Source organism: Vanellus vanellus (genome assembly GCF_965231255.1).
Source record: "Vanellus vanellus genome assembly, chromosome: 4".
Lineage (NCBI taxonomy): Eukaryota > Metazoa > Chordata > Aves > Charadriiformes > Charadriidae > Vanellus > Vanellus vanellus.
In genome coordinates this window covers 1,623,959-1,651,762 of record NC_138909.1, presented here as the reverse complement: position 1 = coordinate 1,651,762, position 27,804 = coordinate 1,623,959, and the positions used below count along the sequence as shown (strand labels likewise).

Here is a 27,804-nt window from a genome sequence, read left to right as displayed (position 1 = left end):
CGGCCCTGGGAGCAACCCTCCCCTGCCGACAGCCCCGCTGCCGCTGCGCATCCCCAAAGCAGTCGGGGGACGGGGCACGGGGGGCTCTGGGGTGGGGGTACGGCCGCGAGGACTCTCGGGGGGTGGCGGGCACGGGTGGGCACAGGCTCTGCAGCAGTGCTGGAGCCGTGTCCGGGCTCTCCTTTGGGGGAGTTGACGCATTTTTCTTGCAGGTTTTATGGTCCCCGTGTAAGGTGAGTACTGCTGGATTTGGCAGGATCCCAAAAGGAGACGTTTTATCAGGTTTGCTCTGGGCTGTGCCCGTTTCCAGCCCTGGACAGGCCAGGACGGTTTGGACTGCACAGGCGGGACATTCCCTGGACACCATGGCATGTTTTTTTCGGGAAGCAGAGGCGCTCGTTACTGCCCTAATCACCGTGAGTATCAGGAGGCAGGAGGAGACCCACCGAGAGCTGGAGGCACCTTAATTGGCTCCACCTGTCTGCTGTTGCCTGGGTTTGTCCACAGTTTCTTCTGGTTCTCAGCTCCAGGTTTTGGCTGTTAATTTGAGGAATGTTTTTTTGTTCCTTCCAGCAAAACCCCAAGAGCTGAGCTGGTTCCCAGCAGGGCTGGGGTTGGCAGGGAATGTGTCCCCTGCACTGCTGGGGGCAGCAGGGCTGGGACCAGAACTGCTGCAGCGGTTCTGCAAAACAGGAACAGCTTTTCCATAGGAGTTTATGATGAGATTAAGGGTATAATTAAATGCATTTTTGTTTCCTTTTGGCTAGCACAGTTTATTAGCTAATGTGTTTAAGCAGCTGTTTACCAACTTAGAAAGTGTGTGCTTGCTGCCTGTGGGTTATGGTTAAGAAGTAAAGGTTAAAGATTTGACTTCACAGCAGTTGTTGTATTTGTGCAATCATTTTTACCACGCTTTTTTTTTTCCCCAGGAAATAAGTGTTTTATTGTCCGCGTCCCTCTCCGAGCCCTTCTCGTCTGTGTGCCTGACCCTGCAGTCTCTCGGCAGCTGGGTTTCTGCCAGGAGTCCACAAGTGACCATGGGCAGATGCAGCGTGGCTGCTCCGACCACTGGTGAGTGAGGACTTTGGTGGCACCTGTGGTGACTTTGCTCAGGGTGTGGGAGCGGAGGGAGCTCCTGGGGGTCTGATCCCGGGGGCTGATGCCTCCCTGCAGGACTCACTCTAAGCAGCCTCAGGGGAGCCCCAGGAGTGGCTCCAGGTAGTGGCGTGTGCTGCGTGTACCCCCCTGCCTGGGGTGTGTTAAGAAAATGCCCTTTCCTAATGATGACATCAGTTGATCATTATTGTATGAAAGCGTGTTAACTTTGCTAATCTGTTCTAGTTCCCATTCTACACCACAGCGTCTTACTGGAGACGTGGGTGGTGTTCGTGCTGAAGTAAAACAGACTAAAGGACGGCCCGGCCCTGGACATGAGGACTTTGCCATGTGGAAGCTGAGAGCTGTCCCTGAAGGATAAAGGACACACTGGGACATCTGAGGTGACGCTGGCATCCCAGCCCCTCTGACGCGGCTTTAAAACCTTCCTGGTGTTTGCTGGTGTCACAGAGAAGTGACTGTGGCCAGACAGACTCCAGGGGCTGCCCATGGCCAGGCGGCCGCAGGTTTGCGGGGCAGCAGCTCCGGGGGCTCTCTGGGCTGTGCAGTGCCACCAGGAGCTGGTTGTCCCACCTCTCTCCCGTGCAGAGACGGATGGACGGACAGATGGACAGAGGAGCCCCAGCCATGCTGGGACATGTGTGGGGTGTGGAGCCCCAGGAAGGAGCCGGGCTGCCTGCGCCGAGGCCGATGCTGCTGCCTGCCCTGTGCCTGGCTGGGGACAGGGGACAGCCTGGCCTGTGCCCGCCCGCAGACCCTGCACACTCCAGCTCAGTACAGCTTCAGGTCAGTTGTTGGTGCCCCCGTTTGTTTCAGGTCCACCTTGGTTTGAGCCCCGGTTCGTTTTCATTTGTGGGTTCAGGCTCCTGTTTGTTTCAGGTCCAGCTCCTGGACGGCTCGAGTTCAGTTTTGGCTCCCGTTGGCTTCTGCTCCGGTTTCAGTCCAGCTAATGGACGGCTCCAGCTCATGGAGGGCTCCAAATTGTTTCAGCTCCTCTTTGTTGTGGCTGCAGCTCATTTGCGGCTTCAGGTTGGTTGTTTCTGTCCCTGTTTTGTTTCTGGTCCAGCTCGTGGATGGTTCCAGCTCGTTTGTAGCTCCAGGTCATTGTTTCTGTCCTGGTTTCAGCTGGAGTAGAGTTAATTTTATTCACAGTAATTTGTATGGGGCTGTGGTTCGGGTTTGTGCTGGAACCAGTGTTGGTGACACACAGGGATGGTTTAGTTTCCACTAAGCAGTGCTTGCCCAGCTGGGGATGGGTCGGGGCAGTAAGTAATTGCATCACTTGTTCCTTTATATTCTTTTTTTTTTTTCTGTCTTATTTATGTCCTGTCTTTATTTCAACCCATGACTTTGAGATGGGTTTTTCCCTGTCCCACTGGGGTGAGCGAAGGGCTGTGCGGGGCTCAGCTGCTGCTGGGCTGAACCACAGCACTTTCTGCACCCATTTTTTTCCAGGTCCAGCTCCTGGATGCCTCCAGCTCGGTTTGCTGCTTCACCGCATCTTCGGTTCCAGTTTGGCTGCGGCTCCAGCTCCTGGATGGCTCCAGTTTGTTTATGCTCTGGTTTGTCCAGCTGACGGATGGCTCTGGCTCGTTTCAGCTCCTCTTCATTGTGGCACCAGCTCATTTACAGCCTCAGGTTAGTTGTTTCTGTCCCTCTTTTGATTCTGATGCAGCTTCTGGATGGTTCCAGCTCATTTGCAGCTCCAGGTCATTGTTTCTGTCCTGGTTTCGGCTGGGATACAGTTAATTTTCTTCGCAGTAGTTTGTACAGGGCTGTGGTTCGGGTTTGTGCTGGAACCAGTGTTGGTGACATACAGTTATGGTTTAGTTTTTGCTGCGCAGCGCTTGCACAGCTGGGGATGGGCAATTGCATTGTGCATCACCTGCTTTTGTATATTCTATTATTATTGTTATTTTCTGTCGCACCATGAAGGGCTGTGCGGGGCTCAGCTGCTGCCGGGCTGAACCACAGCGCTTTCTCTACCCATTTTTTTCCAGCTCCAGCTCCTGGATGGCTCCAGCTTGGTTTCATCGCCGGAGCAGTTTTGGTTCCAGTTGGGTGCTGCTCCAGCTCGTTTCTCCCCTGGTTTCAGTCCAGCTGATGGACCGCTCCAGCTTGTTTCAGCTCCTCTTCATTGTGGCTCCAGCTCGTTTACAGCCTCAGGTTAGTTATTTCTGCTCGTTTTGTTTCTGATGCAGCCTATTTGCAGCTCCAGGTCATTGTTTCTGTTCTGGTTTCAGCTGGGGTACAGTTAATTTTCTTAATAGTAGTTTGTATGGGACTGTGGTTCGGGTTTGAGCTGGAATCAGTGTTGGTGACACACAGGGGTGGTTTAGTTTTTGTTGCGCAGTGTTTGCACAGCTGGGGATGGGCAATTGCGTTGTGCATCACCTGTTTTTGTATATGCAATTATTGTTATTTTCTGTCCCACTGGGGTGAGTGAAGGGCTGTGCGGGGCTGAACCATAGCACTTTCTGTACCCATTTTTTTTCCAGGTCCGGCTTGGTTTCATCTCCGGAGCAGTTCTGGCTCCAGCTTGGTTTGCTGCTTCAGCGTATCTTTGGTTCCAGTTTGGCTGCGGCTCCAGTTTGTTTCTGCTCCGGTTTCAGTCCAGCTCCTGGATGGTTCCAGCTTGTTTGTTCCTGCCTCAACTCCTCCTGGGTTCCAGCTCCAGCCGACTACAGCTCATGCTTGTTAAAGGCTCTCGGCTTTAGCCGAGGTCGTAAATCAATCACTGTCATAACTTGTATATGAATATGAACTGTCATAATTGTACACTAACTATTCCGGGGGTTGTACCCCCCTTGAATAAAGAGTTGGACACACAAACAGTGGGAAAAGTGCTTTTTCGCCCAGAGACTATCTCATGCGTTGATTTTTGCCTGGTGCATGCCGGCGTCCCTAAATTCGGGGACCAACGCGACCGGACCCCCACCTCCGGTGGGGGTCCACGCACCCTGCCTCCCCTCCCCTCCCACCCAGCACCCAAACACCCTCCCACCACCCCCCACCCGCATCCCAAAGCCCTCCCATCTCCCTCCCACCCACCCCCATCTCCCACCCGCCCAAAGCCCCCCCCCAGCCACTGTTTTGGGGGCTGAAAACGGCCGACACAGCCTCCGTTTCCAAGTCCCAAAAACGCAGCACTTAGTGGGTTTTCTGAGCCCCAGAACCACAGCGCTCCGCCGGCATTTTCAAGCACTGAAAATACACAACTGAGCCTTTGTCTGAGCTTCAGAGTCCCCGGGCTCTGCCCCTGCGCCCCAGAGCTGCTTCCCAACCCCTGTGTGAGCCCCGAACCTGCCCCGGTGTGTGGTCCTGAGCCCCAGAACTGCCCCAGTGCCCCGTTCTAAGCCCCGAACCCTGTACTGAGCCTAAAGCTGCCCCGGTGGCCGCTCCTGAGCCCCGACCCCCCCCGGCGCCCGGTGCTGAGCCCCGAATCTGCTCCTGAGCCTAAACCTGACGCTCCTCAGCCCCGAACCCCCCCGCTGCCGCTCCGAGCCCCAGAACCGGCCCGGCCCGGGGCTCACGGCCCCCGCACCCACCGCTCGGCCCCAGCACCGGCCCCGGCTCTCCACTCCCCGCAGCCCCGCACCAGCCCCGAACCCCCCCTGCCCCGCGCGGGCTCCCGCGGGCCCGGACGCCACTGGGCAACGGAACGGGGGGACCCGCGGGGCGGGCCCGGCCCCGGGGGGCCGCGGGCGAGGGCTGGGGGCGCCGGGCTCCGGCCCTCCGGGCTTTATTGGCCGCCGCCCCGAGCCCCGCCGCCTCCTCCGCGGAGCCACCGGCACTCACCGGCCCCGACGCCGCCCGCTGCGGGCCGCGGGCCGCGCTCCCCGCGCCTCACCTGGCCCCGCCGGGGGAGCCCGGCCCGGACGCTGCCGCCCCGGGGCCGCGGGCGACGGAACCGGGAGAGAACGAGCAAATGGGGAGAACAGCCGACGTCGCGGCTCAAATGCCCTCGGCCCCGCCCCGCGCACGCGCCCTGGGGCGCCGGACCCGCCCCGCCCCGCGCACCTGCGCCGGGAAACAAGCTGCGCATGCGCCACGAGGCCCCGCCCCGCACACCTGTGCTGGGCCCCGCCCCGCGCCTGCGCGCCTCCCGCCCCGCCCCTTCCGCCCCGCCCCGCGCACGCGCCGCCTCTTCCCCCGCCAGAGCGGCGGTGACTCCGAGCGCGGCGGTAGGACTGTCCCGGGGCGGGATGCGAGGATGGAGCCCCGGCCCGGGGGCTTCTCTCGGTGCTGCGCGGAGCCGGGGACCGTGGGGCGGCTGGGCTGGGGGCCGTGGGCCGTGAGGCGGCTGGGCCGGGGGCCGGGGCCAGGCTTCGGCCTCGCGGGCGCGGGGAGCTGGGGCCCTGCTGGGGCCGGTGGGGGGGACCCGGCCGGTGTTCCCCTCTCCCTGGGTGGGTCCCGGGCCGGGGCCGAGACCGGTGCCGGCCTTCCCCGAGCCCGGCCTGGCCGCCCCCGTGCCGGCACCGCGGGCAGGAGGAGCCGCGCTCCGGGGCCGGGCCCGGGCGGGGAGCGGCCGCGGGGCCCAAGTCCGGCGCTGCCCGCTCCTGCCTGCGCGGGGCCGGGGGTGTCCGCGGGGCTCCCGGCACGGCCCCGCGGGGAACCGGTGGCGGAAGAACGGCGGCGGCGGCTTCGTGCGGGCGGTGAATAAAGTGTGGGACCGGCGGGGGACGGGGGTGGGCCCATCCTGGGGCAGCCCCCGGTGCGGGGCTCCAGCACGGATTCCCGGGAGCGGAGAGGGGCTGCGGGCGCTGCCGCCCCCGGGAGGACCCAGGAACAGCCGCGGGGCCCGGGGGGAGCACGGAGGGGGCCGCGGGAGCCCGGGCTGCAGCTCCACACGCGGGGCCGGGGCTCCGCTCCGCGGCGCTGACACGGGCCGGATGAGCCCCGGGTTCAGGAGCGCCCAACGCGGGACTCGGTGCCTCTGCCCGAGCCCTGAAACCCGCAACGTGAGCCGTGCTTAGACCCCCCCACACACACAGGGCCGGGGCTCTGCTGCTCCCCCCCGAAGGCAGCACTCGGTCGCTGTGAGTGAGCTCCCAAACTGGCCATACGAACCAGGTTTCACACCCCAAAATGCAGCACTTAGTCTCTGTTTCTGAGCCCCAAAACGCAGCACTTAGTCCCTGTTTCTCAGCTCTAGGCATGGACCCTGGTTTTGATGCACCCAAAACGCAGCACTTGGTCCCTGTTTCTGCGCCCAAGCACGCGGGATGGGGTCTCCGCTTCAAGCCCCCGAACGCAGGACTTGGTCTCTGTGTGAGCTCCCAAACTGGCCATACGAACCAGGTTTCACACCCCAAAACGCAGCACTTAGTCTCTGTGTGTGAGCCCAAAACCTGGTTGAGTGTCCCTGGGTTCCAGCCCCCAAAACGCAGCACTTAGTCTCTGTTTCCCAGCTCTAAGCCTGGCCATGGACCCCGATTTTGATGCACCCAAAATGTAGCACTTAGTCTCTGTTTCTGAGCCCCAAAACGCAGCACTTGGTCCCTGTTTCTGCACACGGGATGGGGTCTCCGCTTCAAGCCCCCGAACGCAGGACTTGGTCTCTGTGTGAGCTCTCAAACTGGCCATACAAACCAGGTTTCACACCCCAAAACGCAGCACTTAGTCTCTGTTTCCCAGCTCTAAGCCTGGCCATGGACCCTGATTGGGATGCACCCAAAACGCAGCACTTTTAGTTTCTGTTTCCCAGCTCTAAGCCTGGCCATGCACCCAAAATGTAGCACTTAGTCTCTGTTTCTGAGCCCCAAAACGCAGCACTTGGTCCCTGTTTCTGCGCCCACGCATGCGGGATGGGGTCTCTGCTTCAAGCCCCCGAACGCAGGACTTGGTCTCTGTGTGAGCTCTCAAACTGGCCATATGAACCAGGTTTCGCAGCACTTAGTCTCTGTTTCTGAGCCCAAACGCAGCACTTAATCTCTCTGTGTGAGCCCAAAACCTGGTTGAGTGTCCCTGGGTTACAGCCCCCAAAACGCAGCACTTAGTCTCTGTTTCCCAGCTCTAAGCCTGGCGATGCACCCAAAATACAGCACTTTCAGTCCCTGTTTCGGAGCCCCAAAATGCAGCACTTAGTCCCTGTTTCTTGGCTCTAAGCCTGGCCCTGGACCCTGATTTTGATGCACTCGAGACGCAGCATTTGGTCCCTGTTTTGGAGCCCCAAAATGCAGCACTTGGTCCCTCTTTCTGCGCCCACGGGATGTGGTCTCCGCTTCAAGCCCCCGAGCGCAGGACTTGGTCTCTGTGTGAGCTCTCGAACTGGCCATACGAACCAGGTTTCGCACCCCAAAATGCAGCACTTTGTTTCTCAGCTCAAAACCTGGCTGAGTGGCCCTGATTTTGACACGCACCCCCAAAACGCAGCACTTGGTCTCTTTGAGCCCCACACTGCCTCAATGAGCCCCGTTTCAGCCCCCCCCCCCCCCCCCCAACAGGACTCAGTTTCTGGTTTGGAGCTGCAAAAGGCACCATTGGTCTCTGCTTCTGAGGCCGCCTTCGAGCCCCGGACACAGGCGGGACTGAGTCTCTTTTCCTGAGACTGCGAAACGCGGGACCGAGCCCAGAGCCTGAGCCGGCGGGTTTGGTCTCAGCCCCCAAACCGCGGGACTGGGTCTCTCCGAGCCCTGCGCTGGTGACAGGAGCCCCCCAAGCGCAGGAGGCGGTCTCCGTGTCCCGGCCCCGACCCCCCGCGTACCTGCCCCGGCTCCGTGTGCCGCGGCCCCAAACCCGCCGGACTCGGGGGCTGCGTCTGAGCCCCAAACCCGCCGCTGCGCCCGGCTCTGCTCTGCCCGGCGCCGGACCGGGGCTCCGGCCGGGGTTTGGCCGCAGCCGCCCCCTCACTGCCCCCCGGGGTGGGGAGAAGGGGCAGAAAAAGGAGCAGAAACTCGTGGGTTGAGGCAAAGGCAGTTTAATAGCGCGGTACCGGGAGCGAACACAATAACCATAGCGATAACAGCGGCACGAGGCCATACACAATACATGACGGGACACCCGCGGCTCCCCCCACCCGCTGAGCGGTCGCCCGGCGCGTCCCTGCGCCGCCCCCCCCGTGTCTGTCCCGGCCCCGGGCTGGGGCGGGCCCGTTCCCGGTGCCGGTGCCGGTGCCGGTCCCGTTCCCGGCGGGGCCCGTCCGCGCCCCCCCTCCCCCGGCCCCGTAAGGCGGCGCGTTCCCGGCGCCGTTCCCGTACTGACCCCGGGCCCGGCCGCTGCCGGGCAGAAGGGCGCTCCGTCCCGCCGGACCCCGCGCCGCGCCGCCCCCGGCCGGGCTCGGGCTGTTCCGGAGCCGCCGCTGTCCCGGCCGGGCCCCCGCCGCAGCCCGGACGCGGTTCCCGAGCCCCGCGGGGGCCGGGCCGGCGGCCGCCATGCTGCGCTCTCTGCGCATGCGCCGCCCCGCCCCCTCCTTTTAGGGATATCGCCCCGCCCCCCGCCCTCGGCGGCGGCCGCCCCGGGTCCCGCTGCCCGCCCTCCCGCCCGCGGCCCCCCCCCCCTCCCCCCCCCCCGGGACGCGGTGGCGGCTCTGCCCGGCGGGAAACCGGGACCGCGACCCCCGTCCCCCGCAGCGGCGCGGGCGGGACACCCCGTGGGGGGGCTCCGGCAGCGCTCCCCCCCGCTCGGCCCGGGGGAGAGACAGGAGCGGGGCTCCACGGCGCGGGGGTGGTGTCACAGTGGGAGCTGAGGATGGGGGTGGGATAGAGGAGGAAAAGGAATAGAAATGGGAGAGAAATGGGAAATGGAAGAGAAATGGGAAAGAGAGGAGAGAGAAATGCCAATGCAAATAGAGGAGAGAGAAATAGGAATACAAATACAAATAGAGGAGAAACAGAAATAGGAAACAGAGGCGAAACGGGAAAATGAGAAAGAGGAGGAATAGGAAGAGAAACGGAAAATAGAGGAGAAATACGGGAAGAAGAGAAATAGGAACGGAGGAGAGAACCAGGAATACAAATAGAGGAGAAAGAGGAATAGAAAGAGGAATGGGAACTAGAGGAGAAATAGGAAAACAAAGAGAAACAGGAATACAAACGGGGGGGAAATAGGGAAAAAAAGGAGAAACAGGAATACAAACGGGGGAAATAGGAAATCGAGGAGTAATAAAAAGTGAAATTCCATGAATCAAGTCTACAGTTTTTACGTGCCTTTTTATGACCAATCTCACGTGCTTAAGCACATCACGGACGCGGAATTCAATGGCAAAAAGGGGAGAAACGCCCCGCGCGAGACCCACAGCTCTCCCGGCGGCTCAGGAAATCAGCGTTTCGCCTTCTTCCCGCCGCCCGCTCGGCCCTTTCGGGGGGAGACACGGGCCGTCGGCGCGCCCCTGCCCGGGGCGGGCGGTGCAACCAGAGGGGCTCTCACGTCCCCCCCCGCCCGGCGCCTCGGGGGGCCCTGCGCCCCTCCGTCCTCCCCCCGCGCCGCGGGGGACAGAGGCCACCTCAGCCGCCGGAGCCCTCGGGCGCCCCTTCCCGCGCCGCCCCTCGCGGAGAGCGCCGTCGCCGTCTCGCTTGTCCGCGGCCCGGGCGGGGGGGGGGGGGGGGGGGGGGCTCGCCTCGCCGGGGGCCCGCAGCCCCCTCGGGGCGCCCCGACGCGCGGCACGGCCGGGCCGGCAGCTCCAGCCCCGCGGCGGGGCGAGGGGGGCGCCCCACGGCCGGCACGGGCACCCCCGGGGCCGCCGAGAGATGCCGCGGGCGGGGGCTCCGCCGCGGCGCCCGACCCCCGCCCCGCGCCCACCGCCGCCCCCGGCAACGCCGCCCCACGTGTGGGCCCGTTCCCATCAGGCGGGGGGGGCCGCAGCTGTGGGGCTGCCCCAGGGGCTGCTGGGAGCGAAGCGCGAAAAAAAGGGGGGGGGGGAAGGGAAAAGATGGGAAAAAAAGGGAAAAGATGAAAAAAAAGGGAAAAGATAAAAAAAAGGGAAAGATGAAAAAAAAGGGAAAAGATGGGAAAAAAAGGGAAAAGATGGAAAAAAAGGGAAAAGATGGGAAAAAAAGGGAAAATATAATAAAAAGGGAAAAAAAACCAACAAAAATATAAAAATAAAGATAATGAAATTGAAACGCACGAAAATAAAAAGTAGAGGTGCAAAAGCAGTGGAATGAACAGCAGAGCCCCCCCACCCTGTGGGCCGCTGGTGGTGGGAAAAAAGCCGGTGAAGCCCCAAAAGTGACCCTGCAAAGCCCCTGCTGGGGAAGAAAAAAAACCCAAACCCAACCAAAACACCAAAATACCCCAAACCCCATAAACTAACCGTGCCAAAACACACACAACAAAATGAAGTAAAGCAAAAAAGAGAGAGCAAAGCAGCAGCAAAGCCCACTGAGCTGCTGAAAAGTGGCAGAAGCGAAAATTAGGGCTCATTTTGCCCCCCCCCCCGACCCCCTGTCCAGCACAGGCGCCCCACTGTGATGGGGACATCTCTGTGACGGGGACATGGCTGTGACGGGGACATGGCTGTGATGGGGACATGGGTGCCGCAGCCCGTGCCCGTGGGGGAGGATGCTGAGGGGGGGACACGTTCCCTGGGAGGGGTCAGGCGGTGGGACGCCACGAGAGATGCCGCGCGCTACTGGAAACCCTTTGGCAGCCCCCCCGCCCCCCCGTTTCGGGCCAAGGGCTCTCCGGAGCAGAAACGGGGTGCCGCGTGGGGAGAAACGGGGCCGCCCCTCCCTGAGGAGCCCCCGCCGACGGGCAGTTGGGGCGCTCGGCCCATCGGCCCCTTCCGCAGCCCCTCCAGCCGGTGCCGTCCCCGGGGCCGGGGGGGGATCGGGGGCGGTGGGCGCTCGGCGGGGCCGGCACAGGGTTCGGGGTACCCGCCGGCCCGGGCGGGACTGCGGGGCTGGTTTCCCCGTGGAGATGGGTTTGGGGGGGCGAGGAGCAGCCCAGGCCCCTCGCCCCGGCTAACGAGCGGGGGAGACGGGAGCGGGCGGTCAGGGGTTCCTTCACCGTGGGGGTCCTCGGGCAGCGGCAGCCGGTGGCTGGGACCCCCCTGCGCCGGAGGATGCTGATGGCGGAGTTGCGGTCCCTCTCTCCATCCCTCCCGCCATCCCTATGGGGACGGCAAAGCCCCAGTCCCCCCCAGGGCAGCTCTCCCCCTGCGGGGCGGATGGGTTTGGGGGGGTGAGGAGCAGCCCAGGCCCCTCGCCCCGGCTAATGAGCAGGAGAGATGGGGGGGTCGGGGGTCCCTTCGCCACGGGGCTGCCAAAGGCTGGGGGGGTCCTCGGCAGCAGCAGCCGGTGGCCGGGACACCCCCGCGCGGGAAGACACTGATGGTGGAGTTGCGGTCCCTCTCTCCATCCCTCCCTCCATCCCACCATTCCCACGGGAGGGGCCGGAGTGATGCTCCACCAGCGACGGTCCATCTTCGGGGCAGACACCACCTCCCGGCTGATGCTCCACTGGCGATGGTCCACCTTTGGGGCAGACGGCGTTAAGAAAGCCACTGAGGGCTCCCAAAGCGCGTTTGCTGTGGCTCAGAAAGCGCTCGTTAGCGTGAAACACGTGGCCGCCGCCGCCGCTGCCAGGGATTTGGAGTGGAACCTCTTCCCCGGGTCGCGGGGACCTGGAGGGGCGTTGAATGTAACCGGGTGCCCAAGTTGAAGGCGATGGCTTCTCCTCGGGAGCAGAAACCTCCTCCGCTGGCCCTGACACCCCTCCAGCCGCTGGGGCTGGGTCAGACCTGAGGGCTCCGTGAAGCCAAACCACCGGGGAAATAGAATCCGGCCCCGAGCACCCTCAGATTTGGTGGCTCCGACCACCCCGAGCTGTGCCAGGGGATGAGATGGCCGTCCTCGTGTGCCCCCGGCTCCTCTGGTCGGTCTCTGAGTGCCTCTCGGTGACCACAGCCCGAAGAAGATCCCGGGCTCCGCGGTCAGGCTGTTCCCGTGCCCCTGGGAATTCCCCAGGGAAGAAAAAGGGGGTGACTTTGGGGCGCTACTTTTGGGGTTTATTTTTGATTTCCCTTCACCGCTGTTATTTGTGAGGCGCCGTGTTGGAGTTTGTGCGTGCAGAGCGTGGTCTGCCAGAGCGGCTCTCGCACGGACGGTGGTGGCTCTCGCGGCAGCGCCGCACTGGTTTGGGACAAACCGGGGGCAGGAAGGTGTGTGCATTCCTTGCCTTCGGATCCGGGGAGGCGCTGTGAGGAATTTGGGATTGGTACGAGGATGCAGGAGACCCTCTCGCCCCCTTCTGAGGGTGACCGTAGTGTAGAAGTCAGTGTTTGTGTCCAGGACCTGTGCACCACGACGGGCGTAGAATTAATTGATTTAAATGTGCTATTACGGTTCTGATTCCGTGAATACCCGCGTGTCCTCCATGTTGACATGTCATCCCGAAGGGAGGGAAAGGAGGAGCTGTGAGTCCTCCCCCACGGAGTAAATCGCTGTTCTTTCCCACGTGTGTCCGTTGTGTCCATCACCCGTCAGATTCCAAAGGGGCTTTGCCCTTTCCTCACCGGGTGGGACACGGGTGAAAGGAACAGGCGGAAACGTTGTGCGTTGTACCCAAAAGCAATGGCATAACCCTGTAACGTTAACACCGAGGGAGGGGGAGGACCCTTCCTGGTCCCCTCTCCTCCGGCAGTGTCCCACCATCCCAGTTCCAGTTCTTCCCCGGCTGCGCTGGTCTGCAGCACCCAGGGACACCCCCCCGGGTCATCTGTCCCCCGGGGTTGACGTCTGCTGTCTGGGCCGGGCTGAAAAACCAGCGGGCAAAAAAGAACATGCAAATAACCCCCCTCCCCTCCTTCGTTTTTTTTTTTTTTTTTTTTTAATTTATTTTTAATTTGCAGAAAATCTTCTCCAGCGTGACAAGTTCCTGGAACTAAAAGCAAAAACTCCCTCTTGTGCATTTGAAAAACTGGAAAAGGACTTAATGTATTTTGCATACAGATGGTGGGCATCTTCCTAAGGCAGCGGTGAGAGCCGCTGGAATCTGCCTTAATTGCAATTCCGGTGCCGACGGGCTCAAACTGTCTCTGCAAAGACGCCTCTCTCAAAGAAAGAGTTAAAAAGAGAGTTTTATAGAGTTAAAAACTGAATTTTTGGCCTCTCGGCGCTACTTCTCTGGTTTGACTTCGGTTTGTTCGGTGGTGTTTTGTTGTTTTTTTTTTTTTAACACATCATTTAGCATTAAAATGGGTAATGGCAGACCGAACACCAAAATAGCGCTGGCAAAGCCCGCTGCTCCCCGGGGCTCCGCGCGCGGCACAGGCGAGATGGTTTTCTTTTCGCTTATTGGACCCGAAACCTTCTCGTCAGCCCCGAAAGCGTTTCTCGGTGAGGTTGGGGAGAGCAGCCGCCCGTGGCTGGAGTGGCACGGAATCCCGTCGAGATGCCTTCTCCCACGGCCAAGCCCAGGACGGGACGTGGAGCTGCTCCCCGGACCCTCACCCCCACCCCAGCGACTCTCTGCGCCGCTGCAAACGCAACTCCGTCCTTTCCCCCCCGTGGCTCCGCAACCCGCCCTCTCCCACGGGAAGAGCGGGACCGCTGCCTCTCAACAGCAAGGATTTTAGTCAAACCAACTTTTTTTTCTTCCCCCTCCCCCCCCAAGATGGTCAACGTCACGCCCGGGATGGAAACGGCCCTTTGTTTTTGTCTTGATTTAAGGACGAAACTTAAAAATTGGGGTTTTGCGGAGGACAAAAAACTAAAAAGGGTAAGAAAGAGGGGAGCCTCCCGCGTGGATCAAACCAGAGACTTGTCACGGGAAAGACTTTATTGCTACGTGTTCCCAATACAACAAACGGTGTCAGTAGTGTACACTTGAGAGAAAGAGAAATCCGCCTGGTAGGAGAGAAACCGCACCGGGATTATCTACAGCCCCGATTTGTGTGTACGGAAAAAAGAGTTGGACTTTTGGGGGGAATTTTACAGAAACACACACCCCACCCCACCCCCCCCATTTGTCTGTTTGAGGCTCAGGGGTCGTCTGTACCGTCTGTGTTCCGTACGGATTTCTCGGCCCTTCCAAAGCCTCGCAGAAAGGTGGCAGCGGTTCTCGAGGGGTGTGGAGTCCATCCGGCAGCGGGTCGGACGCCGCGCGGCGCCACGCCAGAGGCGCCGCCTGACCCCGTACTGCCCCCGAGGGGATTATCCCACCCACGTTCCCATTTACTTTCAAAGTCTTCTGAACAACCACTTTCACCCATGTTTCTTCCTGGTGATTCCGCGTCATCGCTACAGGTGTTTCCAGGATCTCACCTTGGGGGTCCTCATCTACTTTCGGGCATTTTAGAGGGACGTATGCGCTGGTTCTGGTAAACGGGCCGATGGGGAGGGCTTTTTACGGGGAAGCAAAAATTGCACGTGAGACTTTAATAACCTGCTTAGAAATTAAAGATGCCTGTAATAAAAAAAAACATCATATGACTTTATTTCTTTTTTTTTTTTTTTTTTTCTTTCCCCAGAATAAGATCAACAATTTCTCTACAGTAGTTTAGTTGGCTTCAATTTCTGTCCTATCCGTATGACGTCGCATGTACAGGTCTCTAATTACATCCCTCTATTTGACCTTGGCAAAAAGAAGAGTCAACTGCCCTCCGTGTAAATATTTAGTACACAAAATACTATCCAGAAATGCACTTTTAATAAATATCTTTAGTTCTCCATCCTATATACAAGTACTTTACAGCAACACGCGGGAGAGAGTGCGACGGGGCGGACTGTGAACAAGATGGTTCTGGACATCAGTTACGGGTACGTTATTGCAGTCAGATGCACTGTGGGTGTGGAGGTTTTGAGGTGAACCGTGCCGAAAACAATAAATATCTCTCTCACCTTTACACCAATGCTCACAGGAGGGCAAAAAAAAAAAAAAAAAAGAAAAAGAAATTAATCTATTTTAAATCCTGCCACAGCTATACAGCCGGTACTCCCAACAAACCCCAACCCCTTTCCTCGTGTCAGCGGATGTCATATGACAGTGGAACTCCTCCTTTAGTGACAGCGCTGCTTTACGCAAACCAACTCCGGGGATGTACGTAAGGCAGCGCCCGACGGCGGGCACCGAGCCATCGTCCGGAGCCCCACAGAGGGAAACAGTTGTCCGACAGCACAACGCTCTGCACAGTAACACTGACTTTCTGCAATATACAGTATTTACACAACAGCTGCAATCGCGCTCATACAATATGGGTCTCTAGAGATAAATTAGCAAAACGAGTCTCGGGGATTCAGTTGCTCCGTCGCACAGGTATTTTGCGTAGCGTAAACGGTTTGGTACCTCTGGTCGTGGGGCGTTGTCTAGGTGTGAGTGCTTAAACCCAAAAAGACTGAGGCGAGCGCTGAGGTCAGGGCCGCTTTTCGGTACTCGAGCGTGACCGATGCCCTCAGCAACTTCTGCTCACCGCCGGGAACGTTCTTTGGTGCTTTCCCCCGGGGCGTTCAAGCGAGCCGGATAACGCCCTACGGGAGGAGGACGGGAGCAACTGCAAAGTGAACCAGCACTTCTCGTTCGTCGTATTTACAAGGAGAAGGAGTTGACGACCTGCAGCGCCCCGCTCCTGGGAAGCAGCGTGCGCCATCGCGTCCAGAAGGGAGGAAATCAAACCCAAAGCGCCAAACAAAGCCTCTTTCAAGGGCTGTCCTCCACGAGGCGTTCACCTCCGTCTCTCCACAGCAGAGGACCTCGAAGGCCATCTCTTCTCAACGCGCTTCTCGCCCTTCCTTGAGCTTCTCCATGGAGAAGGAGCACCCGCCGTGGTGTTAGAAGCTGGCACCAGAGGGACAAGGGCGCTGCGGGGACCGAGACTGCTGCTGTTGGCCGGGGACTGGTGCAGCAAAGCCAACAGCCGAGAAGTCTTCCTCGCCTGAGGAGCTCTCCACCGTGGGAACTCGGCCCCTTTGGGCTTGGCGTTGGACGGGGAGACGTCCGCCTGGGCGTCCTCTTCTGCAAAAGGCAGCCCGCCCAGAGAACTTCTCCCCGGCGGGAACTGTGCGTAGCGGGGCGCGACAGGAGTTGGCACCATCCGAGCCCCGGGCAGGTCGCTCCCATCAAACATCACGCCCTGGGCGGTCGCAGCCGCCGGGGTGAGGAAGGGCGGCGGGAGGGTGCTGCTGCGCTTGCTGCAGGACTCGCAGCACAGCTTCTTGTAGCCGGGGATGGAACAGTACCGCGCCAGCACTTCCATCTGGCAGAAGATAGATTTGTCTCCCGCGCAGGGCTCATCTGCAAAACAAACGGAACGCCGACGGTAAAGCGAGTGAAGAGCACCGAAATGCCCGGAGAGCGTTTAGGTGGGCACCGACAGCGTTCTGCCCCTGTTCCGCAAACGACGGGCCGCTCTGAACAAGCAACCGGAGATGCTCCATCCCCCGACAGGGCTCACCGCCACCCGAAAAAATAACCCTACCCGGGACCCAAAGGAACGGGCGGTCACTTTGACGACGTCAGCTCCGCTGCGCACCACCAGCCAAGAGCTGTGCAAAGGCGCGGTGTGTTTGCGGAGGGCCGCAGACAGCAGTTTCCAGTGCCCACCTACCACGGCTCCCACAACCCAGGCCAGGCGTCGCCCGGCCCACCCCAAGTCACCTTCGCTTCCAGCCTGAGGGCGCCACCTAGCAACGGCATTAAACCCAATGAAATCTTCCCTGAAAGAAACCAAATCCCAAGCAATACCTCTCAAAGACGCCTTTTTTATGATGTCTTAAAAGAAAATGTTATAGTTGGATGACGTTTTGTTGGGATGAAGTCTCAGCGACCCAACCGTAACTGCAGAAGCGGTGGAAAGCTTTTAACAGACAGGTCAGACGGGAGATGCCTTGAAGGCAAGTGTGTGGCGTTCCCTTCAGTCAGGGAAAAGATCTTAAAGAGGTCAAAGAGCTACGAGAGATCCCCAAAACGTCAGCGTTCCTTTGAGCGTTTGCTGGGTGTTTGTGGAACAAACAGAGACGCCGTGGTCAGGTTGGACACAACGGGGAGAGAGGAAAGCAGCAGCGCGAGAAGCCAGCAGGAGAATAAGGATTTGATCATCATCTAAGGGCACATCTGCACTTGGCTCCTTCAGACCACCCCATGAGCTCAAAGGTGACGTCCCAAATTCTGCTGTTACCAGGACAGGGACAAACACGGAGAGCGTGTAACGCTCAGGAGCAGGCGGCACTGCTGAGGGTTTCTGTTGCCCTGACTGTCACGGCAGGAGCTCCCCGGGTAGTCTGGTGTTCTGTACGGGACCGTGAGTTTGAAAACCTCACTCTCGTTTCACAGAAAAAGCCAAATTCCCAGTGTCTGAGCAGAGCTGGGTCCAAGGCGCAGAAGACAACGGGAGGCTGGCTCAGGGCATGCGGAGTTTTAGGCTGGAGATTAGGCAGAATTTCTTCCCCAAAAGGGTTGTCAAACCCTGGCACGGGCTGCCCAGGGACGGGGTGGAGTTGCCATCCCGGGAGGTATCTAAAAGACGTGTAGCCGTGGTGCTGAGGGACGTGGTTCAGTGGTAACGTGGCAGTGTTGGGTTGATGGTTGGACTTAATGGACTTAAAGATCTCTTCCAACCAAAACAATCCTATGAAATGAGCCGCGTTATTTGCAGATTGTAAAACGAGGAGATGTAATACTTCCTCGTTGTTCTCCTCCCTGTCTCTAACTCGTCCCACCGCTCATTTACACTGTGCGGTTTGGAATGCCGTGTGCCTCGGCAGCACGACCACCACCAGAGCAAGGCGGGAAGGTCACCTGGTCCAGCCCTGCGGCAGGGTCAACAGGAGCCGGAGGAGCATCTTGCGGTTCTAAAGCCAACGCCTCTGTAGGCAAAGAGGGGTGATGACCTTCCCACGGGGACCCACAGGGACCCTCAGCACAGACCGGGAACGTACGGGCTCTGTGAAGGCACTACGAGACTATTTCCAGCGGGAATTCAGCATGGGAAACTCACGGGCTGTACTTATACTTCATCTAAACTACAAAAGCTGATACTGAAACACAAATCTGTGCACCAGACAGAGGGCAATCTTTATGCTGCCGTGTCAATGAAGGCACTCGGTCTGGAAATTTACGGCAGTCGTCTTGTTAACACGCTGTGATTTATGTCGGTGTGTAACTCGGAGCAAACGGTATCACCTGAAGTGACAAACCGAAAAAAAAAGTACTGAACAATTATTTTTGCCTTCCCACAGCGACAACGCATCTTTTTCTCTCGTGGTTCATTTCTGCGACGTGGGTTTGTGACGGTTTGGATTCCGCGACTCAAGTGATGGTGCAAAGATTTGGTTTTGTACTTGACTACTTTCCGCAGGTTCGGTCTCGGAGCTGTATACTCACAGAATCCCTTTTTTTTACTTTTTAGGTGAATTCTGCACACCCTAGTCAACCATCTCCTAGTCAGCGTGTCAGTGCTGGCATCCTTCCGCTGATGGTCACGGTACAAATTCTCCTTCTCACACTTTGTTACTCGCTTCCCGGCAGCTGAGAGCAGAAGACAGGAGAAAGCGTATCGCTCCCTGGGGAATCTGGACCAGGCGGAGCGACTGGAATGCAATTTTCACATCAGACTTGAGAGCAGACACAGCTCTCACAGAAGGCAGCGCTGTACCTCTAAGGACACCGCTCGCCGACAGCATCCCGCTGGGACATCTCGCTCAAAGCGGGGGGATTTAGGGACCGACATTTAAAACTCCATTAAGATTAAACTCTCCGCAATCTTGCATTTCGGCAGGAAATCCTTTCTCAAAACCACCTGACACGGGCTCATGTTTTGAGTGTTTCTAAGAGCTGTGGCGCCGCGTTGCCGGCTTTTTGGGAAACGTCCGTGGGGTTTCGCAGCCCTGTCCCACCACGGAGCGCCTTCGCTCGCTGGGGTGTGCGAGACGGGGCGCGTATTGAGCACCCCGAAACCTAAACCCGCAGCATGGACCCGCGGGATTCACCTGCCATCCGTAAAGGGCCGCCTGTACGAGGCCACCGATGGCTGACATCCCACGGGAGCGGATCCCGGGGAGTACAGGTCAGCGGCACTCGGCTCTGAGCATCACTTACGGCCGGAGAGATGCGGCACTCTCCCGGGGAGAAACAGGACTGCGCACTGCTCCATGCCGGAAGGCAGGAATTTAACACGGGCTATTCAAGGCAATCCCGACGGATGCTTCGAGTACAGATTCCTTACGGTGATGCTTAAAGAACTGTTGGAATAGTTTTGCGGAGGCGTAGCCCTCATCTCTTCCAGTTTTGGAAATATTTTCATGGCCAGTGAAAAACGGGACTTTAAACCTCGTCCGTGCTTAGAGAGTCACAGGCAGTGATTTGCTCCCACCCAGTGGGTACACCGGTTTAGGACCCTGCACTGCTCCCAGAATGGCGTTCTGCCCCGAGTCCTTTCACCGGCAGAAGATAAAGAAGAGCAAAAGGCGACACCGCTCCCACACTGATACACTCTGCGGGAAAACACACTGCGCCTTCCAAGAACTCGCACTCCATTTTTTCTCCCAGCCAGGGATCGCAGCGGAAGGAGTGCCGCAAGGGATTTAAACAGCAAAGAAACCCCAAACCGTCCTGAGTCAGGGACCCGAAGGCAGAAAGGCTTTGTGCTCATAAACAGCTTAAGACTCTGTTCCAAAAGTCCCATGAGAACAATGTAACGACGTTCTCAGGAACCTTATTGATGCTCGGGGGTTCCATTTTATTGTTATTTTTTATTCGTTGGCAGGCTCGTACGACTCACCCCGGGGTTTGGAGGTGTCCAGCAGGGCTGACTTGGGCTTGACCTTCACCTCTCCCCACCCATTTTTGCCAACGCCACTTGGGCTACCGCGCCTCAACCCCCTATTTCAGCGCGTTTACCAGCGACGCCCCGGCGCTACGACACCAACGATGCGCGGCGCTCAACAACGGGGCGCCTTTAGCCGGCAAAAAGCGGGAGAATTTCCCATCTGGGGTGTATTTTCTGGCGTGCCAGAGACGGCCGGTGGCGCGCGGCTGTCGCCTGACGGTGTAATACCTTTACATACCTTTAGCCCAGAACCCTCCCAGAAAGTTTCGCTGCTGTTTAGACCTCAATAAAGGTTTTTCTTACCGTCACAGGGAGCGAGTTTACACACCCGCACCGATTCGGGCTTTTCTCCCTCGCAGCGGTCGCCGGCACGGCACGTGATCTGCCGGGTCTCCGTGCCCTCCCCGCAGGTCACCGAGCACTGGCAAACAGACAGGAGACAACTCAGCACCTTCGGCTTTCCCGGCAACGAGCAGGTTTGGGGAGGCGCGAGATGTCGGCCAAGGGGGGTGGAGGGGCTGCCGACGGCCGCGTGCCCACCTCAGACCAGGGTCCCGGTTTCCACTGTGCCGGGCAGGGGACTCGGTTGCAGGACCTGCGGCTCTCCGGGCGATCTCCGCTGCAGTACTTGGAATGGACGGAGCGGTTGGCGCCGTCGGGAAGGGGCTGCACGCAGCGCACCGTACGCAGCTGGTAGCCCGAATTCCCACAGGTTTTTGTGCAGTATTCCCACTCGTCCGCTGCCCAGCTGGGAAGGAAAGAGGAGTAAGAGACCATCGCAGCGTTTACCTCTCATCCACACGGCTGCCGGGTCGGGCAGCCCTTCGCACGCGACATTTTTGTGATGAAACTGCTCCATAAGATCATTAACTATTCTTACGCACATAGAAAAACCATCCGTAACACGGGAACGGCAGCCTAGAAAGCTGTCGGCATCCTACCGGACGGGGCTGGGTTAACTCCCACCGGTCCCTTCTGGGGAGACACACTCACAGCGGCTGCGTGCATTCCTGAAGGTTGCACATTCTGCGGATGGGCTTTGGCTTTTTGCTGCCTTCACAGAAGCTGCGATGAACCATTTTGTTGTCGCTTTTCCGGCGGCACCCGTATTTGGTGTACTGGAACCCTGGGAAACGTTGCAGAAGAATCAGGCAAAACAGGTCCTCCTTAGAAATGCTGAGTAAGAGTTTTACGGCCTCGTAACCGCTTTTACACGACAGATAGTTACGAAGGGTTTAAAAAGGGAGGCTGAGATTTCTGAAGCGCTCACTCCCCCCACCCTTTCCTTTTCCTTTCCCTTTCCCACTGTTGGTGATTTGTCATTCATCACCAGAAGGTGCCACATCACCCGTTTACCTCCACCGCAGGGTTTGGAGCACTGCGACCAACTCTTCAACGCCCACTCAAAAGTATCGATTTCTTCCTGTAGGACATTGTTGCTGTTGATCGTCGGTACGGAATCCTCGTGAATGATGTATTTGTAAGTCAGGCTGGATCTTGTGTCGTTCTCCCGAGGAATGATCTATTAAGAACCAAACGTCAACAGTGGTACAAAACCAGAGCTATGATTTTTTGCAAGGAAACCAAGGCCTGGCTCAGCGGGGAAGCATGGAAACTGCTAGTTACCTCGCTGGGGACAAAATAATGGGTTTGTGTCTTCACGGTTAGAACTAACAACAGTGCGATCAACATGGAGCCATGTAAAATGAGACACATTTCTCGGCCAGCCTTCTAAGCTGGCCAAGTAGGACACCATCATCGAGGAGGAAGGGATGGTGTGGCCACACCACGTCCTTGGCTCAAGAGCCGGGCTGGTCTCGGACGTGGTTTGACACGCAATGCCCTTCTTGGGTCCACTGAGAGTGTCCCGCTGATGTCCCACAACGCAATATGGGGCTTCTGACGGACACATCACCGCTGCGTGAAGAAGCAGCAGTGTGCAAGAGAGGGGAACAGCCAGTGAGAAGAGGGCTTCAGGCCACCAGCCGTCTCCTCGGCACGCGTCTTTCCACGCGGCGTCACACGGCGGGGTTTTATCTCAGCATGAGCTCCACGCGGGGCACGCGCTCTCCATCCAAGACAGACCCACCATGTTCCCACTGCCGTGAGACGGAACCTACCAGCACAACCACCGCGTCGTGCAAGGGCCCCTCTGTGTGGAGAGTCTCTATGTCGTCTTCCATGTTGTACTCCCACTCCACGCCGAGATCGATGAAAGACCGGGATCTGGCCTCCTCCCCTTTCCCGTTCAGAATGTAGTGTCCCGTCGCCTGGTTCTTAATTGCTAAAGGGATTGAAAACAGCGGCAGTCGTGCCTCCCGTCCTACCGTCAGCACCCGCGGTGGCTTACGGCACGCTGGGCAGGAGATACCGCAGGCAAAGGAACCCAGCGCCCCGCCAAGGGCTCCCGACGCGCCGGCTCAGAGCAAGGCCCTCCGAGCCCACCTCAAAAAAAACGCTATGCCAAAACCCTCCAAGTCCCTGCGATGACAGTAACGCAAAGGCAGGAGCTCCGCGGTGCCGAGGGAGCAGCGCCGTGGAGCCGCTTGCTGCCAAAGCAAAGCTGTGCTGCTCTGAAAGCTCCTATCAGGCCGTGCTTGGGCCAACACGAAGCTCTCGGACCGCAAAAGCCAAAACACGGAGAGCCAAAACAAAATTAAATGCACTGCAAATACATCACAAGTTCCCCAACCTTCTTTCATTAAGAAAAGCTGTTGCTTACAACAATGCAGCAAAGAAGAATACTTAACGATACCGACTTTAGTTCACATAACAGAATGCACAGTTTTCCCCCGGCAGCGCCCATGTCAGGGTGAGCGATGACGCTCTGCTGTTAGTAAACATGCAAATTAGGCTGAGCTCAATATTCGGAAGAAGTCAAACCAGCAGTAACTACTCGTTTGCTGAGCTGCTGCTGTAGGACTCGGTCCTTAACGTGCGGTTCTGAACGCGGGCATTGACCCCGCGCCCCTCAATCGGGTTACCTCGTTTCTCAGGCTCTCGCGCACCACTGCCCCGTGCTTCTCGCTACGCCTCAAAGCCAAACCTGGGGAGAGAAACACTTACCAAGAAAGTGAGGAGAGGCCTCGTCTTCTTGGATAAACACATGTCGAGCACCCGGAGGGATGTCAAACATCTTAAGGTACCCTTTGGCACGTGTAGCAGTCAGCGGAGAGAGCGGGGATGGAAAGAAGAAGGGAGAGGCACGGTTAGGAGCGCACGCCGTGATCCAGCTGCTGCTTGCAGAGGAGCGCACCCATCGCCCGCCGAGACGCCGGCGCAGAAGGGAACTGAGCAAATAGTTTGTAACGTGTTTGACGGGACCTCCGTGGGTTTTTCCTCTCTCAGGGAGAGGAGAGAAACCAGTTACAAATCTGTCACTCGATGGGCTACACTGCTAGCGGCCACATCGACCCACAATTCGGGCAAAACTCTGTTTCCCGTGTTCCTCGGCACACCAGGGGGAAACCCACGCGTCCGCCTCATCCTTTGTTTCCCCACCGCTCACCAGCCAGGCTGGGAGACCTGAGGTCGCTCACTGCCACGTGAGACTGTCAACGCCTGAAGCGTGTCTGCTCACTCGCGAGACAGCCGGGACCGGAGAACGGTGGGTGCGGCGCAGAGCGCGCTGTGGCTGCGCACCAGCAAAGGGGTCTTTGGATGGAAGTTAACCTGTTTACAACTAACCGTAAACTATTTGCAACTGGGAATGTATAAACGCATCGGTTAGACTGCTGCTGCACAGGTGATGGGGCTGAATTCAACCCTCCACAGCTAAAAGTAAAAAGCCGTTCCCCAGGAAAGTGGTTCTTATTTGAAATTTCGATTATTGATCAGTCCAAACCACAGGTAATTAGCGTGACATTAAGTACTGTCATTAGGAAGACTAAAATCCCTCCTAGGGACCTCCCAACAGGCACTTCTCCATCCAGTTTTGATCAAGAGCACCGTAAGCACTCTGAGCGCACGCTATTTTCAGGTTTCCATTATTGTAACATTATTTTAGCCTCTTTAACAACTGCAGATTTCATCAGGATAAATCTCTGCAGATCCCTTCTTTTAAGGGCTGAGTTAGTTCCTCTCTGGTTGTCCTCTGCCGTGCAGTCTGCCCGGGGCACCCAGCCCTGCCGCAGGAGCAGCGCAGACCTGACAGGACTTTGGTTATTTGGGCACGGCAAACACGAGACGTAGCGTTTCGGTAATTGTGTTTCCCCCCGGGACTAAGGAACGCCATCGGCAGTTTGTCGTGCGCCCGAAATGCCACAGCTCCTCGGAAAACCTAAGGGGAGGGAAAGAAGAGCTGGGGGTACGTGAAATCACGGTCTGGGCTGACGAGCGACGGCGCAAACAGCATTCGCCAATCTTCCCACGGATCGTCTCTGGAGCATACGAAACATAAAGCTTTTGCCCGATTTGGCGTTATCGGCCGACGTCCCTACGGAGGGGGGAACTGCAGCGAGAACTGCGGCGTGGCCGTGGATGCCCCTCTCTCTGCAAGCCCTTGAGACTTACCCAGCGTAGTTTTAGACTCCTTTCTTTCAGAAAGGGAAACGCCGCGAGCTCCTGGGGGCAACGCCAGCGCTCCCCCGCTCTTCCCTTAAATAGAACGCCTGTAATTAGTGCGACGGGAGCCACCTCTGGGCGTTTCATTGACTACCTTTGTCAGCCAGACGGTCTCCGCGAGCGGAAAGCGTAAATCACTTTACCCCTTCAGATGCATTTAACGCAGCATTAGACACGTCCAGCAAACGTGGATAGTCAATGAAAGTCAGAGCAGCGGACGTTCAGGTGGGTGATTTTAAGCTGGATACTCGCAGGTTTCGTTCTCCAGAAACTTGAATTCTTTTTGGCACCTCTTGCTTAAATGTTTTCCTGTTGGAAGAGGTCAAGTAGTCTTTTTAATGACGAGGTTGCCAAAGCCAACGGTAACGCAATAAACGCTCCTATCGCTTCCGTAACCGATGGCAAATAAGCGGCCGATGAACAGCATCTTCCCCGCACCGCCTCCGCGCGCTGTCTGTCCCCCCACCGTGTCCCGCTGTCCGCGCACGGCAAATACCGCGCCAACGCGCCACGGCACGCCGGCACCCCGCAGGCAACGCCGTGGCTCTCGGTGGCCCACCGGCACAAAGGCTGAGCCAGAAGGGTGTGTGTGTGTGGGGGGGGGTCAGTCGGGTATTTTGGGCTCTCGTTGGCCCCGTGAGTCTCGCGGGGAGCGAGCCAAACGGCGGGCTGCGGCTGCGCGCTCGGCGCTGCACACCCCGGGGAGGCACAGCGGAAACCAGACTCGGCGCAGACAGCGCTTATGGCACTGGAACCAGAGCGGGGACGTGACTGTCCTCTCCGTCCCCCAAATCCCAATAATTTTCTCGGGGAAGAAAAATCAGAAATGCTCTCAGAAGGACGAGCACTCTTTTCTGCTGATTACTTTTTTTCTTTTGTTCCAGAAAAGCGCAGTAGCTGCCACCTCCAGAAACACACATTATTATATACGAGGCTCAAGTTACAGTCTTAAGCGCGTTACTCCCCAAATTTGAGTGATTCTTGCATTATCCCATGTCCAATCCATCAGCCCCCGGGGAACCACCCCTTTCAGCAAGGCTCTCGACCGCAATTTGACAATTACCATCAGTAAACCTTTCCCGTTGCTTTGCAACAATTAATAAGTATTTTCAGCCCGATATCCTATGTATTTTATTCCCAGTCGCACATCTCTGTCCCAGTTTAGTTTGGCTGCTCGCTGTCCAAACTGCATTATTAATGCTGCAGTAAAGCTCGCTTCACGCCAGCAATTAACAGCCTCTGAAGCCTTCGCGCAGACATTCGCGTTATCTGTCCCGCCGCCTGTCTCTGCTCTGTCTCAAAACACTCCGTTCTATCAGAGAGATATTCCTGAAATAACTGCCCAAAGCACAAAAACAGTCGCAGCAAAACGTACGAGATAACACCGCCCCGGCTTAACAAACAACTGCCAGAAGAGGAATTTCTGAGGCAATCCAAGGGGATCCTGCATCATCACTGGTGGGAAACGCGTTGCAAACTACCCCAGAGCGCAGTCTGACAATTTCGTGGAATCACGATTCTACCTTTTTTTTTTTCCCCCCTCTAATTTAAACAGGTCATTTAGTTCTGAGGGAGCAAAACGCTCTCAGATGTTCCACCGCATCTCAGTCCCACCACTTAAAGGCTACGTGAAATGAGGATTCCTGCCAAAACATTTTTATATTTGGTTCAGAATTCAGCTGAATTTGTTTCTAATTGGTTTATTTGCCTGAAGGGCTCTAATTGGTGAGAAAGCATCAGAAAACCCCAATTTGACATGAGGATCCATTTCATATACATGGAAATTCAGATTTCCATTTACAACTCTGAGTTCGAGAGGCAAAAACTTGGGAAAAGCTTCATCTTTAACAGGAGGAAAAACCGGGGCAGGAAAGCACCTCGGTTTCTGCTGCATTCCGCTGGGAAGAAGAACGGTTCGTTTCTGTTTGGCCAAACTCAGTGTCCCCCCGGCTCATCGCTCACCCCGTCTGGCCGCGCTTCGGCGTTTACAGAGCAGAACCACACGTGCTCCGCACGGGGAGTATTCCGCCGTACAGGGGACTGACCAAACCTTCTCCCAACAGGTCCTCCAAAGGACGGAAATAGTCACTCTTTTACAGAGGGCATTTCGCTACCGGGAACTCAACTGTTCTTTCACGTTGGCTTAAAACCTGTGTTTTGCCACCCGAAAGGAGGTTCCACTCCTGAGCGGTCTGCAAAGAGTACGCAGAAAGAGCAGAGACAACAGAAACCACCCCCAGCTGCAGGACCGTGCTGTTCCTACCGAGCTTTTTGGGAGTGCGGGTGAAGGTGCCCTTCACGGTTCGGCAGTGAGAGTTATCCCCGCCGCAGACGCCACACTTGTCTTCAACCTTCTTGGAGCCGATCTCCTTGTCGCAACCCACCTTCTGCAGAAGGGAGAGCGAAAACAAAAAGAGAGAGAAGGCTTTGTCACGGGTCGGCGCTTTCAGCTGTGGTGGGACGCCACCGCAGGATTCCTGCGGGGAGGAAATTACCACCCAACACCGACCCGTTTTATTGAAACACAAACTACCAGCAAATCCGGTGCTGGATAATGGTTTTCATGGGAAAAACAGGACGTGATTCTCGCTTTACGTGCGCTGTACTTCAAGACTAAGAAGGATGGGAAAGACAGAAAAACAGACACAATTTTTTTCAGACATGAAACAAAGTACAGAAAAACCAAACGAAACCATCAGTTGAAGAGAAGTGGAGTGTTTCCACGGAACAGGTCTTGCTCTAATTTAATCTAAATCTCAAGGAATTAGGAGGAATACGATGCTGCACGTATTTAAATTGGAAACATCTGCCCAGTTTCTCTCTGTGCCGTCGCCCGAGTTATTCTGAGGGACGTTAACCAGAGCTGCGGTGGAACTCGGCACGGCCCAAACTCAACGGCGCCCTTGGGAAGCTCTCACTCACCACGCATTCCCCACGGACGCAGATGCTGTAGGGATCTTTGTAGGAACAGCGCGTCCCGTCGTGTGCCAGCTGTTTCATGTAAGCCACATCCCCGGTTTCTCTGGACTGGCAGTACAGGTGACATCTCTTATTAGCTGTGGAGCAAGGGAGGAGAAGGAACGGCATCAATTAAGAGCAATCCCGAAGTGCCGCAGAAAAATATCCCACTAGAGGGAAGAGAATGGTGTCTGAATGGACCTCCTCCACCGCCCCTGTGAAGGGCACCGCAGGAGACACCTGCGGGGGAAACGCCAGCAACTCCGCAACGCCCTGCGGCGAACCGGGAACCGGTCTGTGCGCTTGGAGCTCTCCTTGTCCCTCTCGGCAATTACCGGGTGATATTAACGCGGGTGGCGAAGACTGACAGCATCACGCCGAGGCGGAATGGAGCTATAGGAGAGCTGGAAAACCGCTACGAAGGACTTCTCCAGTAGTGCCATTGGGCAAATACTGTTAATGCT

The 27,804-nt window shown here is 57.6% G+C and overlaps 2 protein-coding genes across 4 annotated transcripts in view; one reads left to right on the top strand and one right to left on the bottom strand.

Annotated features, from left to right (window-relative positions):
- The first annotated feature begins 138 nt into the window (after positions 1–138).
- On the top strand, positions 139–3,937 carry LOC309671143 (uncharacterized protein). Of its 3 annotated transcripts, XM_082482324.1 has the most exons (9): positions 139–416; positions 930–1,071; positions 1,342–1,499; positions 1,705–1,902; positions 1,996–2,145; positions 2,572–2,754; positions 3,117–3,225; positions 3,258–3,282; positions 3,615–3,937. In XM_082482324.1, the coding sequence occupies exons 4-9, from the start codon at positions 1,711–1,713 to the stop codon at positions 3,871–3,873; spliced, it is 918 nt and encodes a 305-aa protein (XP_082338450.1). In that variant the 5' UTR covers positions 139–416; positions 930–1,071; positions 1,342–1,499; positions 1,705–1,710; the 3' UTR covers positions 3,874–3,937. The 3 variants fall into 3 exon arrangements, 2 of the variants coding, with proteins under 2 accessions (XP_082338450.1, XP_082338451.1); XR_014269109.1 differs by having other exon boundaries at positions 1,979–2,145; positions 3,117–3,282; XM_082482325.1 differs by having other exon boundaries at positions 3,117–3,282.
- An 11,393-nt stretch (positions 3,938–15,330) lies between these two features.
- The window catches only part of ADAMTS3 (ADAM metallopeptidase with thrombospondin type 1 motif 3), a gene marked incomplete at its 5' end in the record, with an annotated part of 96,908 nt that continues 84,434 nt past the window's right edge, over positions 15,331–27,804 (bottom strand). The window contains 9 exons of the mRNA XM_082482759.1: positions 15,331–16,287; positions 20,123–20,240; positions 20,360–20,567; positions 20,813–20,945; positions 21,176–21,341; positions 21,940–22,103; positions 22,886–22,966; positions 26,646–26,769; positions 27,305–27,438. Coding sequence (XP_082338885.1) covers positions 15,719–16,287; positions 20,123–20,240; positions 20,360–20,567; positions 20,813–20,945; positions 21,176–21,341; positions 21,940–22,103; positions 22,886–22,966; positions 26,646–26,769; positions 27,305–27,438 — 1,697 coding nt within the window. The 3' untranslated portion in view covers positions 15,331–15,718. The remainder of the gene's footprint in view (positions 16,288–20,122; positions 20,241–20,359; positions 20,568–20,812; positions 20,946–21,175; positions 21,342–21,939; positions 22,104–22,885; positions 22,967–26,645; positions 26,770–27,304; positions 27,439–27,804) is intronic.